The 14,596-nt window shown below is 46.8% G+C and overlaps 1 protein-coding gene across 4 annotated transcripts in view; it reads left to right on the forward strand.

Moving 5' to 3' along the window:
- Positions 1-2,000, forward strand: part of JCAD (junctional cadherin 5 associated) — an 85,777-nt gene extending 83,777 nt beyond the window's left edge. For all 4 annotated transcript variants that reach the window (XM_021064743.2, XM_084980000.1, XM_003130706.7 and 1 more), the window contains exon 4: positions 279-2,000. In XM_021064743.2, coding sequence (XP_020920402.1) covers positions 279-313 — 35 coding nt within the window. In that variant the 3' untranslated portion in view covers positions 314-2,000. The remainder of the gene's footprint in view (positions 1-278) is intronic.
- Positions 2,001-14,596: the final 12,596 nt, after the last annotated feature.

The following is a 14,596-nucleotide window of genomic DNA, read 5'->3' on the forward strand; positions in this document are numbered from 1 at the left end:
GCTGCAGCTCCAATTCGACCCCTAGCCTGGGAACTTCCGTATGCCTTGGGTGTGGCCCTAAAGAGATTAAATAAATAAATACATAAGTAAAAATAGCTTCTTGACCATAGCTTTTCACTCTTCAGTGAAAATTAGATAGATGGAAATGTCTGAAAATGAACATCTCTATGTTCATGGACTTTGTTCCCTATGCATATTTATTTCTTGTCTGAGGATTCAACGGAAAACAGACCAGCTGAATGTACTGCTCATTCTCTGCCTTGCTTTCTTTTTTGCAGATTCGTATGACCCTAGCAGAGTGGAGAGGGTGTGATAAGCTGCCGGTGAAGTGGGGAGGCTGCTGTGGTCTGCCGATGGAGTTACCTCTGAGCTGGCCCCTGGGCCCCACTTGCCCAGGAAGAGGCTGGGAATGGGGCTGTGACATCCCTTCTCACTGCCACCAGGAAACTCATCAGCCCTCGCAGACTCCCTCCCTGGAAATAAAAGCCGTAGTTCATTGACCCCCCCCTCTGTTTTTCTAGCACAAAGAGTTAATACCTGTATATAGACAAGAGTCACAGAGCTTTTCTTTACTCATGGTTTGGGCCCAGCTGGTAAACGTTGATCTGGCTGTGATGATATAGTAAGTGATGCTGAAAGGACCGTGAATGTCAGAAATTACCCTCCGGGTCCCCGTGGCCTGTGGCCCCCAGTCGTGTTCAGGAGTTTGGGGTGTAGGCCATGGCTCAGTGTTTTAGCACCTTGAGTCTCGGGGGAAATGTGAACGCTTATATCTGATCCATTTCTAATCCGTTTGGCCTTCTGCTGCTTGAAGTCACTTTACTTAGGTGTAACTCGCCATCTGAGAATAAAAGCAGCTGCTTTTGATTTCCTGAAAGATGAAACACTTGTACTATAATGTACTAAGAGTATTATTTATCTGGCAGTGAAATACTTTGAGCATTTGCAAATATGCCATTGTCTGCTTTGCACTCAGTATTATCTATTTTTATTTCCTATATGGATGTCTAGAAATTCTTTATATGAAAAATAATTGCTGGTTTAAAATAGACCATTTTAACAAAGTAACTATATTTCTTTTTACAAAAATGCTATTTTTCTATGATGTAAACAATTGTTGGGTGGCAGATTTTTAAGGAAGTTTATTGTATTTAAGAGTCTGTATCCCTTTGTGTTAGAGGAACCCAGAGAGGGTTCACATCTGCTTTAAAGCACACACCCCTTCCCTGTTCATGACTCAGCTACTTTTATTTTATCTTAGAAAGAGATGTCAGTATAGTCATTTTTCAGGGTTAATAAAATTAACTTCTTTTCACCAAGATTTTCTTTCTACAAATGTAGCTGTAAGGTTATATTGGAAAATAACCCTCTCAAAACCAGCCAACATCCTTACGACAAATTTTTGCTGCCATATCCACTAGAATAACCAAAAAACCCATAATTTCCTCTTTGTACGTCCATGGGGGTCTGCCCTGAGACCATACCCTCCTCCCTGTCCCTTTTAAAGAGATACGTATTTTTATCTAGAATGATCCTTAATTAGTGTCTGCATATTTTTAAAAAGCACTAGAGACATTGTATTATGCCATTACAAGAAGTATTATGAGGCCTGTGTATTCTACTGTTTACTATTGCATTAACCTGCACAAAGTTTATGCATTTTCTTATGCATTTATCCCTTCTTTCTAAGTAAGTCGTTCTTATGAGCTAACATTTCCTAAATGTTTTTTTCTTGTTTTCTTCCTCCCTCAATCCCCCCTTCTTTTCCTCTCCCTTTTTTCCCCTTTTCTCTCTCTCTCTCTCTCTCTCTCTCTCTCTCTCAGAAGCCACCTAATCTATTTTTTAGCATTTCAGATGCCTAAAATGTGAACTGTTGGGTGGTCTGCAGTTTGGCCCTAAGACGACTCTGGGCTTTCATGGCCTGTTTTTATCTGTACCATATGATCTTATTTCATCAGAACTTCATGTATTTGGACGGTAATAAACACCACGGAATCTAAGCAGTTCTGAAAAGTCTTTTTGAAAACACTTCCCTGCAGCCTTGGTTCTTACCTGTTACAAAGAGCCACTCCTCTGCAGCTTCTGGCTTCTGGGAAGTTTAGAGGATCACCCGCTTTTTACCACACCCTGCGATGGGCCAGCTCCCTGCCAGGAATGGCTGACACAGTTTTTCCCAGGAAAAATGTAGTGGGAGGAGGTCACTTTCTCTGTTGTGGTTGGTGAATCACCGGCATTGTCTGGTGGAACCAAGGGAGGGTGGCTGGTTGGGGGGGGCGTCTCTGGAGGGGCTGTGCCTCCCTCTTTAAGTACCAATGAAAGCAGGTATATCTATGTATACAGATAGTCACATGCTTATGTCATATATGTACACACAGATGAACCGTTCTGACTTCCTCTTATATTTTGTTGATCTCATCTACAATTTTTTTTTTGTCAAAAGAATTAAATTACAGTTAGGAGTTCTCTGGTGGCTCAGCAGGTTAAGGCTCTGGCATTGTCACTGTAGCAGCTATCGACTGACCTGGCATTGTCAGTTTCCTGCTAGGGCACAAGTTCAGTCCCCCACCCAGGAACTTCCACATGCTATGGGCACGGCCCCCCCAAAAAAATTCTTATTAAAAAATAAGTAAATTGCAGCTTATCTCTGAAGAGAAAGAGAAGGACCATAAAGGGAAGAAATTATTGTACCTTAATGTATATAACAAACAAAGTAAAATATGACACTCTTGTTTTATTCTTAGTCATTGTGTCATATCTCTGAAAGTGTTCTGAAAATTTAGCGGAAATTATCAGTATCTATACTTTTCACTTTCATTTCTGGATTCCAGTCTGTGCATAAGTCTTTTGGGGTGAGGGGAGGGAGGAAGGTAACTTTGAAAATGTGACTTTCAGAAGTCCCCGTTGTGGCTCAGCAGTACCGAAAACGACTAGTATCCATGAGGATGTGGGTTCGATCTGTGGCCTCTCTCAGTGGGTTAAGGATCCAGCATCTCCATGAGCCGTGGTGTTGGTCAAAGGTGCAGCTTGGATCCCAAGTTGCTGTGGCTGTGGCGAAAGGCCCCAGCTGCAGGTCCTATTGGAGCCCTAGCCTGGGAATTGTCATACGCTGCAGATGTGGCCCTAAAAAGCTAAAAAAAGAGAAAAGAACATGTGACTGCCAAACTTGCATATTTCAAAGTAAATAATATAGTCTAATCAAAAATAGCTTTTGCAGAGGTTTTGAATATAATGCTATTTATTATTTCTCTGCATAACACAATTCTCCATTATCATTTGTGGCTGGAAAAGAAGCTTTCGTTATTTTGTGTTGGTCATTCTTTTTCTCATTCATATGACTTAGTGTTTAATAATTGGGGGCTTATAAAAATTAAAAGTTCTAATTTTGACTATTTGGGCTAAAAATTATACGAGGAGTCACATCTGAAATGTATTTGTATTTGTATTTCTTGACTGGCAAAAAGAAGGGGGAAATGTTGGAGTTCCCATTGTGTCACAGCAGAAACTTGAATCCGATTAGGAAACGTGAGGTTGCAGGTTCGATCCCTGACCTCACTCAGTGGGTTAAGGGTACGGTGTTGCCATGAGCTGTGGTGTAGGTTGAAGACTTGGCTTGGATCTGGCGCTGCTGTGGCTGTGGTGTAGGCCGGCAGCTGTAGCTCCGATTGGACCCCTAGCCTCGGAACCTCCATATGAGGTGAGGAACTAAGAAAAGAGCAAAAAAATAAAAGGGGGGAGTGTGGGGGAATGTTGGTCGCATAGCCCTACTTACCTTTCTTTGAAGACAATTTCTGAATGATTGAAAGCCATATAACTTTATGATCCTTTTGAACCTTATGTTTCTGTAAATCACAGAAAACTTTCTCCAGGGATGTACAGCCCCTGATCGCATCTTCAGGGTTCTTTCCACGTTTTTCATAATTTGAGTTTCTTTTTAAAAAAAAAAAAAAAAATCCCTTAAAGGAGTTCCCACTGTGGCTCAGTGGTAATGAACCTGACTAGTATCCATGAAGATTTGAGTTTGATCCCTGGCCTCGCTCAGCGGAGTAAGGATCCGGTATTGCTGTGAGCTATGGTTTGGGTTGCAGTCACAGCTGGGAACCCACGTTGCTGTGGCTGTGGTGTCGGCCTGCAGTTACAGCTCTGATTCAGTCCCTAGCCTGGGAACTTCCACATGCCGTGGGTGTGGCCCTAAAAAGACCATAAATAAATAAATGAATGAAAATACCTTCAAAATGTGTGTGATCTCTGAGATCCTGGTTTCCTTCTGAGAGTTATAGGTTGAGGTTCGGATTCATATGGCAATTCGAAGTAGATCTTCAAGTCACGTGACCGTTGGTGAAGGGCTGCCATTTATGGAAATTCAGGTGTTTCAACTCAAAAGACTCTGAAACTGGACCCCCACCTCTTTTTCCAGCAGCAAAATGACTTGCTCCGAGAGCACCTCGGTTTAGGGCTTCTGGAGGAAAGAGATGAATTTGATCCACTGTTGACACAAACAACTTCCCTGCTCTGAGCAGCAAGAACTGATGGAAGATAAGATTAACTAACCCACCATCTCCTCTGTGACCCTCAAAGATGACGTTTGTGTGTTTTGGCTATTCTTTAGTTTTGTTTAAAAATACACAATGAAGTGTCAGGTTTGCATCTCTGGAAACTGACCAGCACAGCGGAGTTCATTCCCTCTCTCTGAATATCTGAGCTTAGAGATCTGGAAGCAGTAATATTTGTGTTTGGCCCCCATTGATCTGCCAGACTCCTCTGCTGGGGAGATGGCGCTTGAGGGGTGGGGTGAAGGGTGAGAGTGTGTTTCTTAAGCTGAAGCTATTGCAGGTCCTGGGGGATTTTTGCATTTTCCTTTTGTTGTGTTTTAAACTGCAGATTCTGTACATCTGTTTGTGGGAGGAGAGTTGCTACTCGGGACAGCATTTAAGGGACAGATTCCAAGTGACCTTTAAGAGTCTGCCTGGTGGGAGGTCCTTTTCCAGGAGTGTGGGCTGATCCACTCGGGGACCCGCCAAGCCAAGAAGGGGGAGATGATAAAACAGCATTAAAGATAGAGTGGTCCCCAGCCTGCGTATTTTGTTCCAAAAACAAAAAAGGAGTGGTGAAGACTATAATTCACACTGCAGCCTCTCAACAAGGTTGGCAGGGTCTAGCTAACAACCTCCCAAACAGTCTGGGGCTCACAGGCATTGCAGGGGGATAGAGGGGAGCGTCTGCAGAGCCCTGCCCTTGGCTTTGAGTGCCCGTCACAGTGCTTTTATTACAGGGGACAGGGAGGTCCTTGTTCTGTGACCTCCGCTCTGCCACTGAACTTGAACCACAGGCAGGTCCAGATGGTCCAGCGACTCATCCCGTTGCCTGGACAGGGGGTGGGGGTGGGGTGAGGAGGAGGGAGCTTTCTCCTAGGATGACCCCCTCCCTGTGGGGAAAGCCAGCCGCCACAGGCCCTGCTGCTCAGCCCAAGGGGCAGCACCCCGGCTCCCCCTGCCCTTTACCCCACACACAGCAGGGCCAAGATGTGGGGCATGGCTGAGCTGGGCCGTGAGGGGGACAAAGGCAAGTCCACACCAAGAGCAAATGGCAGCAGTCGGAAAGGAAGAGCAGGAGGCCCAGCCGCAGAGCGCAGCACAACCTACAAGTTATGAAAAGCAGCCAAGCTTGGGTCAGCTGGCAGGTGAGGATGGCTGGGCAGAGCACCTCAGAAATACAAAACAGGGAGTTCCCATTGTGGTGCAGTGGAAACGAATCTGACTAGGAACCCTGAGGTTCGATCTCTGGCCTCACACAGTGGGTTCAGGATCCGGCGTTGCCACAAGCTGCAGCGTAGGTTGCAGACACGGCTCGGATCTGGCATCATTGTGGCTGTGGTGTAGGCCGGCAGCCTGGGAACCTCCATATGCCGTGAGTGCGGCCCTAAAAAGATAAAACCAAACAAAACAAAAACCAGGAGCTCCCTTTGTGGCTCAGTGGGTTAACATCCCAACATGGTGTCTTCGAGGATGCAGGTGCCATCCCTGGTCTCTCTAACTGGGTTAAGTATCCGGTGTTGCCATGAGCTGTGGTGTAGGTACAGACACGGCTAAGATCCTGCGTTTCTGTGGCTGTGGTGTGGCTGCGGCTGCAGCTCTGATTCAACCGCTAACCTGGGAACTTAAACATGCCACGGATGCAGCCCTAAAAAAAGACACACTGGTCATGGCCTGTTGCCAGTCTCTCAGGCCACCTCAGAGACGCTGAGTGTGGAGAGGGGGCGGGGGGTGGGGGTGGGGGTGCTGCAGTGAGCAGGGAGGCTGAGCTCAGCTCTTCAAGGGGCTCCTGTATTTCTCTGCACGACGTAAAGACTTACTCTTTCAGGATGGTCGACCCGCTCAGTAACATGGAATCCAAATAATGACTTTGCCTGAAAGCACCTATGTACCATGTCTTGGGCTGTGGGGTCAAGAGCTGATCTGTGAGCCTTAAAGGCTTGTCCCCTGAGGGTAGCAGGCTGCAGAGGGAGCTCAGATGGAGTTGGCATCGCAGGCCAGGTGGCCCAAGGCGTTTGGCGCCTCTGGTCTACACCGAGAACTTTCTGGGCATTCAAGTTCCCCATGGCATCTCCTGCCTAGAGTCAATTTGGGGATGGCGTTTGGATGTTGACTCCCTTAGGAACCAAGTGGCCTTGCCCACGTCCTTTCCCTGACTTCTGTTTCCTCATCTGCCTCTCTTATTCCTTGAACATGATAATCAAGTATATTAAAGAGGCTTTGCTGATCTTCTCCAGTGGCCTAGATGTTAAGGATCCGGCGTTGTCACTGGTGTGGCACAGGTTCAGATCCCTGGTCTTGGAACTTCCACATGTCACAAGCAGGACCCCCCCCCCCCAAAAAAGAAAAAATCCCAGCCCCTTTGTGGCGGTTTAGTGCACAGAAAATGCATTGCAGACCTACGGGCCTGTCATGGGCAGTGGGAGGTTTTAAAATCCAGGACTCGATCTTTCAGAAACAGGGATTTACCTCCTTGTTTCTAGACTCTCAGTTCTGAAAGTTCCCATTGTGGCTCAGTGGTAACAAACCCAACTAGTATCCATGAGGATGCATGTTCAATCCCTGGTCTTGCTCAGGGGGTTAAGGATCCAGCATTGCCGTGATCAAAGATGTGGCTCAAATCCTGCATTGCTGGCAGCTGTAGCTCCGATTCAATCCCTAGCCTGGGAACTCCCATGTGCCATGGGTGTGGCCCTTAAAAGACACACACACACACACACACACACACACACACACACAAGTAGAATCTCAGTTCTGCAAAGCCCATCAGGCTCTCAGTTTGTGTCTAGCAGTCTAGTAAATGTATAAGCTGTAAAAACCGTGGTTCCTTCTCCTACCTAAGCTTTTTTTTGGGGGGGGGGCATAGGCATATGGCATACAGAAGTTCCCAGGTTAGGGGTCCAATTAGAACTGCACCTGATCTACAGTAACTGTGGCTGTTTTTCCCTAGCCCAAACCCGCTGGCATTTCCAAAGTAATAAAAGGGTAACAATAGTAATAATAACTAATAAAAAGAATAGACAAAACTATGTAGTCAGTTTGGCAAAGGCTCAAAAGTGGTCCAATTTCCTAGGACTGGGAGTTTCTGCCCAGGCAGGCACTTCCTTTTGTCCTCATGGGGTTGCCTTTGGAGGTGGATCCCTCTGTGGGGATCCTGGTTCAGATACAATCTGTGTACCTATGAATGTACCTTGAAGAAAAAAAAGCTCAGGTTTGTAGAATTTATTTCATTTACCCTAAATGATCTTTATTAAGTTTGGATACCTCCAATGGATGGTATCTTTGAAGGGGTTCATTTTTTTTTTTCTGAATCCAGAGACATTTCAAGTCACAGAATTGCTGCCTAGATCCTGCCGTCACATACAGTAGCGAGAAAACATCTTGTGAAAATAAAAGATGGTTGCCTAGGACAGGTTTCTTCAATATGCCTTGTTCATAGAGTATTGAAGAATCTCCATTGGGCCACCAGCTTCAAGTGAGCTCTGTAGGAACCAGGATTCCCACAGAGCAGCCACCTCCTCAGGCAACTCCATGAGGACAAGAGGGAGCACCTGCTTGGCAGAGACTCCCAGTCCTGGGAAATTGGACCACTTTGAGCCTTTGCCAAATTGGCTACATAGTTTTGTCTCTCTCTCTCTCTTTTTTTTTTTTTTTTTTTTTTTGGCTGTGCCCATGGCATGCAGAAGTATCCAGGCCAGGGATCGAACCTGCACCATGGCAGGAACCCTAGTCACATCAGTGGCAACACTGGATCCTTAACCTCCTGAACCACCAGGGAACTCCAGTTTTATGTATTCTTGAGTCATGTTTATAAAAGGTGGCATCCGGTCATTTTTCCTAGGCTGCACATAAATCGGCCAATTTGGCGGGACTCAGTACATCAATGACCAGGCAGCCAGCCCAGGATGTTCCACCACAGGGCTCTGTGTGTCTCCTGCCCTCCCCTTGATTAGTTCAGAGGCACATTGAGGTCCACAGGGTGTGATGTTTGGATTACTCCCATTGCCATGAAAATAACCGCCACCCCCCACCCCTACCCCCGCTGCAACCCTCATTCTGGAAAAACGAATGACCTTCTTACCCCAGTCAGTCCAAAGACCTGTGGCTTGAAGAAGGTTCACCCCAGCTGACTCAGGAGGTGTGAGTGGGAAACAAATGCTTACTGTGTATATTCTTGAAATGTTCATGGTTGCTTGTTACACAGCAGTACAGTGACAAAGCGACTGACTGGGACATGTGCTAATTCCATTGTTCATTTATTTTATCTTATTTACAACTTTTTTGGGGGGAGTTCCCATTGTGGTTCAGTGGAAATGAATCCAACTAGTATCCATGAGGATGTGAATTCAATCCCTGACCTCACTCAGTGGGTCAGGGATCTGGATTTGCCATGAGCTGTAGTGTAGGTAGCAGACGTGGCTTGGGTCCTATGTTGCTGTGGCTATGGTGTAGGCCAGCAGCTGCTACTCCAATTCTACCCCTATCCTGGCAACTTCCATATGCCACAGATGCAGCCCTAAAAAAGAAAAAACAAAAACAAAACAAAACACAAACTTTTTTTCTTTTTCAGGGCTGCACCCATGGCATATGGAAGTTCCCAGTTTAGGTGTCAAATCGGAGCTGCAGCTGCCGGCCTACACCACAGCCACAGCAACACAGGATCTGAGCTGCATCTGTGACCTACTTCACAGCTCGTGGCAACGCTGGACCCTTAACCCACCGAGCGAGGCCAGGGATCGAACCCACATCTTCATAGACACTGTGTCCAACTCTTAACCCATTGAGCCACATTGTTCACTTATATGCTGCTACATTTACAGGGAGAATTGTGTACTCTCAAGGTATCCACGAATTTGTATAACTTGTAGATGTCTGAGGTCAGGGCCTTCAGGGGTATCAGGAATCCCCTGGAGAGGGTGAGTGCTCCAGAGATTAGCTCTCTGTCCTTTGACCCCTGTCTGCCCTGCTAGACTGATCCTGGGCCGGCCTCCTTGGTAAGCTTTCCTTCTTGTCCTGTCCGGTTTATACCTGAGGGTCAAGCTGACCTCAGACTCTTCCTCTTACTCATCTTCAAAGGCTAAAAATCATTAGATAGTATGAAAAAAAGAATGTATATATGTGTATGTCTGGGTCACTATGCTGTTCAGCAGAAATTGACACAACACTGCAAATCAACTAGACTCTAATGAAAATAAAATTAAATTGTAAAAAATCATTAGAGGGCACCTGTCCTTTTTTCTTTTCCTCCAAAACCATCACACATGAGGAGGGGCTGTGTTTCTTAGTGTTTCAATGGATGTCTTTGGAAATACCCTTGGTCTCTAAAAGGATAGTCACTTTGGAGAGACTAGGAAATACATGTGAGATTTGTGGATTCTGAGTTGGAATTCCAGCCAAGTATCAACACTGGCCATTCAGTAGCCATTGGGATAAATGGCTTCGGGATGACAGACAAGGTGCGTCCTTGCCAGTGGAAAAAGTCCCTTCTTCTAGAGCAGAGCCTACCGAAAGATGTAGTAGCCCTGCCCGGCACAGGGACATGAGGGATTTGCAGGCAGGGGAGTGGCTCACCTTCAGAGCAGACGTGGGCTCTGCGCTGTGACTCCGGGAATGAGGATGGCAGAGGCTACTGTCCTGCGCAGCCTAAGCTGAGATGTCCTACCAGCATTCAGGCACTAGAGGGCAGCGTCTGCTCATGCCAAGGAAGGATCTGGTCCAGAGCGCAGATTCAGCCTGGCTCAGGCGAGGGCTGGCAGCTTTTCCTGCAAACAGAAGCCCAGACATACTCATCTAAGATCTGGATTGAAGTACTTCGCTGCCGTACTCGTGGGCTGGCACGAAAGAACAGCGCCGAGGGGATTCTGTCCCTGGACCTGACTTGATCTGTGAAAACAGGCAGATGACTCACAAGCTCTTTGCTGGAAGCCTCTACAGGCCTTAGAGCCAGTGGGATAAAGCAGATACAGTACATATATACTATGGAATATTATTCAGCCATAAAAAGCATGAAATAACACCATTTGCAGCAACATGGATGGACCTAGAGTTGATCATACTGAGTGAAGTAAGTCAGACCAAGAAAGATAAATATCATATGGTGTCACCTCTATGTGGAATCTAATAAACAAGGATACAAAATAACTTATTTAAAAAGCAGAATCAAACTCACAGATTTCAAAACCAGTCTTGTGGTTACCACGGGTGAAACTGTCGGGGGAAAGGAAGAACGAGAGGATGGGAATAACACACACACGCTACTATATAAAATAGATGATTAACAAGAACCTACTGAGTAGCACAGAAAAATCTACTCAACAGGTAAACCTACATGGGAAAAAAGAATAGATATATGTGCATGCATCACTGATTCGCTTTGCTGTACACCTAAAACTAATACAACACTGTAAGTCAACTATACTGTGTGTATGTGTGTGTTTGTATGTGTGCAGGTACTTGTGTATTTGTTTTTCTGTGCATCTGTGTGTGTGTGTGTGTGTGTGTGTAGAGAGAGAAGGAAGGTAGGTGTGCACGCTGGAAAAAGGGAAAGAAATGGGCTCAGCTGGCATTTGATATTTTGGTGACAGCCTCCAGTTTGGGACAAAAACAAAATCACACTGTGGGCCCTGGGTACATATGGGCTCCTCATCCTTACTCTCAGACTCTGGGGCTTTGTCATAGCGCCCAGTGGATTGTCACAGCTGCCAGTCCTGCCTTACACGAAGGAGCACCTGCGACGGGCGGTCCCCACAGAGATGTCCTATCAGTGTAGACAGCACCCCAGCTTTGAAGACTTTGAACAATAGATGCAAAATAGCTCAGTGGTTTTATATCACACATTGAAATACTACTTTAGAAGTTCCCTTGGTGGCACAGTGGGTTAAGGATCTGGCTGTGGTTACAGCTGTGGCATGGGTTCGATCCCTGACCTGGGAACTTTGCCATGCCTTGGGTGCTGCCAAAAAAAATTTAAATAAAAATAAAATAAAGTTAGCAATAATATTAACCATATAAAAAAGAAATACTGCTTTAGCATTTGGGTTAAATTTAACACATTACTAAATTAATTTCACCTGTTTCTTTTTTTTTTCTTTTACAGCCACACCTGCGGCATATAGAAATTCCCAGGCTAGGGGGTCAAATTGGAGCTGCAGCTGCAGGCCTATGGCACAGCCACAGCAACATCAGATTCCAGCATATCTGCGACCTACTTGCCACAACAGCCGGATCCTTAACCCTCAGGCCAGGAACCTAACCCTCATCCTCAGGGATACTATGTCAGATTCTTAATCCACTGACCTCCAGTGGGAACTCCTGTTTCTTCTCCTTTTTGAAAGGCACTACCAGTGAATTGAAAGTCACCAATGAGGCTTGCATGTGAGGCTCACATCCCACTTCTACTGTACGGGCCATGGGCTCTTCCAGAAAAGGGGCAGGGATGTAGCTCGCCCAGCATCACACATCACAGACCGCCAGCTGCAGGGCTGGATCAAGGGAAGGTACCCTTCCTGTTCGTGCCAGGTGGCTGCAGGCTGGCTTCTGCTGGAAGCCTCACTCTGGGGAGGTTTGGAAGGAAGATAAGATGCTCCTATTTTCTTCATCACTGGCTCCGAAGCACCAGGTTACTGATTCCTCCCAGCTCATTGCCTCTGATGCCAAGTCCTGGTCCTCCAACGCCTTTGCAAGGCTTCCCCCTACCGGCGGATTATCGGAAGTGCTCAGCCAGGTCTCAGGAGCACCGGGGTGTGTGGTGTGTCACGTGTGTTGCATGAGCATGTTACACATGCATGCTCTGTGTATGCACAACTTCCCTTGCTTAAACACTCCACATCTGACAGTGATCCTCAGTCTAACTTTTCTCCTCGTCTCCGGAGCCACAGCTACTGGGTGCAGGCATCCTCAAGCAGCTGGGAAGAGTCCAGTGTTCAAAAATCAGGATCCCCGCATAGTGTCCACTGCCGTGCTGTCTTTGTCCCACGCAAAATTATTCTTGAATGGCGATCCTCTCTGGGCCCCCCAGAAGTCTCAAGTGGGAAATTCTAGTTCAAGCCTGTTGTAGCTCAGATGTTCGCTGCTTTGGGCTCAACAGCTTGCTTCCAGCCTCCAGGGTAGGTGACTGTGAGAGATTGAGATGGGTTGGAGGAGGGCTGGATTTTCCAGGGCGGAGGGAATCCTCCTCCTGTGCACGATAAGCACACAAACGAGCAAAAACAAGATGCGATGTCTCAGCCTAATGGCTGAGCTCTCTGGAGATCCCTCGTGGCGCAAGGATATCCAGCTAGGGGTCAAATCAGAGTGTGCATGCATGGGAAACACATTTAATCCTATGACTGAGTAACCTTACCTGCTAGAGGCAAGTTCACCAGAGTGGGGCAGGTGGAGAACACAATAGGGCCCTGGGTACTGGGAAGGCTTTGCGTCACTCACTTCTGTGAGAGTAAAATTAAATCACACCATCTCTAGGAACCACAGGGCAGGAACGACCTATGAATCCCCGCCCAACGCATTCTCTTTTCCCTCCGAGGGGCAATTAAACTATGGTTTCTGGATAAGAATCGAATGAGGAGCCTGCTGGTGATCTTATCTGGTCTTCTCACCTTTGAGGTTGTTCCTTTCACCATTAGATGCCTCACTTTCTCTGTGGGATAACCTAGAAGAGGGTTTGTGGGTCAGTGCGTCTCAGCCCAGGCTGCATGTTTAGAAAGACTGCAGCTCATGTTCCCATCCAGACCCATTACATCAGAATTCCTGGGTGTTTGGAGCAGACTCCGATGGTTTTGTTGTTGTTTGTTTTGTTTTTTTACAAAATCTCTCTCAGGTGACTCCATTGTGTGGCCACAGTCCCTTCTAGGATCATGGCACACTCTGCAGGGAGGAACAGGGTTCGCCCTGGATAGAAAGAGCCAGTGACCAAGTATTCCAGCCCAGGGAGGCTCCAGCTACGCCTGGCTTGTGTCCATCACGTGGTGGACATATCTGTCCTCAAGGGGGCTTCCAGTGACAGATTGGGTGAGGGGCTGCCTGGAGAGAACAGTGACAGGCTCAGTGACATCTTCCTTAACGTGGGATAAGGGAGCCTTGGCTGTAAGTGGAACTGAGTCTGACCGTCTCCATAGGAATCCAAGCCTCAGGGGCAGAGCGCCCAGCCCTAGGTCCCTCTGGGCTTGTGGGTTTGGCTACAACCCTCTGACTGACAGCTGGTCTGTCCTCTGTCCCCTCCCAGTCCTCTTCCTTGGGTAACTCTTCCTGAGGTTGCCCAGGAGGTCAGTAGGAGGGCTGATTTTGTTCCTGTGTCCAACCCAACAGGGTATTGGACCAAAGACCCAGGTTTTTTGTTTTTTGTTTTTCTCTGTTATTTTCCATTGGCCTTTGGTTAATGCAGTGAGCTCCAAGTGACTGTCAGAGATGGAAGAGGAAGAGGTTGGGAAGATGATTCCTTTAGAAATTCTCCAGGGAGGTAGGAAAAATGTCAGTCTGGCCATTTTTGGCCTTCTCACTGCCCTACCCCCCACCTCAGCCTCCAACCAGGAGCATCCCAAGTGTTTCTAGGGAAATTCTAACCTGCCATCAGTGAGAAATGCTTCCTCTCTCCTCCCAGGTAACCCAGACCTTTGGCTGGATGGCCATCTCTTCCCCCAGGCATGGTGTTTGGGGAATGATAGATCCCTGTCCTCACACAGGGTTTGGTCCAAAGTCAAGGAACGCGTGGAAAGTTCAAGGAGATCAAGCATAACACAGAGAGATTATGAAACACACATGAATCCTTTCTGGAAAGAAGATTCACCACTTTTATTCTGTCTGGTGCTAGAGGTCCCATCTAGTGCAATAAGGCAAGAAAAATAAACGGATAAATGAATAGCAAATGTATAAGAAATAATGCTGTGACTACTGACAGGTGCTACAGTTTTGAACAAAGACATTAAACTGTGGGAATTAATAAGTGAATCTGGGAGTTCCCATCGTGGCTCAGTGGTTAACAAATCCCACTAGGAATCATGAGGTTTCGGGTTCGATCCCTGACCTCGCTTGGTGGGTTAATGATCCAGCATTGCCGTGAGCTGTGGTGTAGG

Source organism: Sus scrofa, chromosome 10 (genome assembly GCF_054392235.1).
Source record: "Sus scrofa isolate SSC_HxYL_T2T_F1_AM1 chromosome 10, Sscrofa_HxYL_maternal_Yorkshire_Landrace_v2.0, whole genome shotgun sequence".
NCBI lineage: Eukaryota > Metazoa > Chordata > Mammalia > Artiodactyla > Suidae > Sus > Sus scrofa.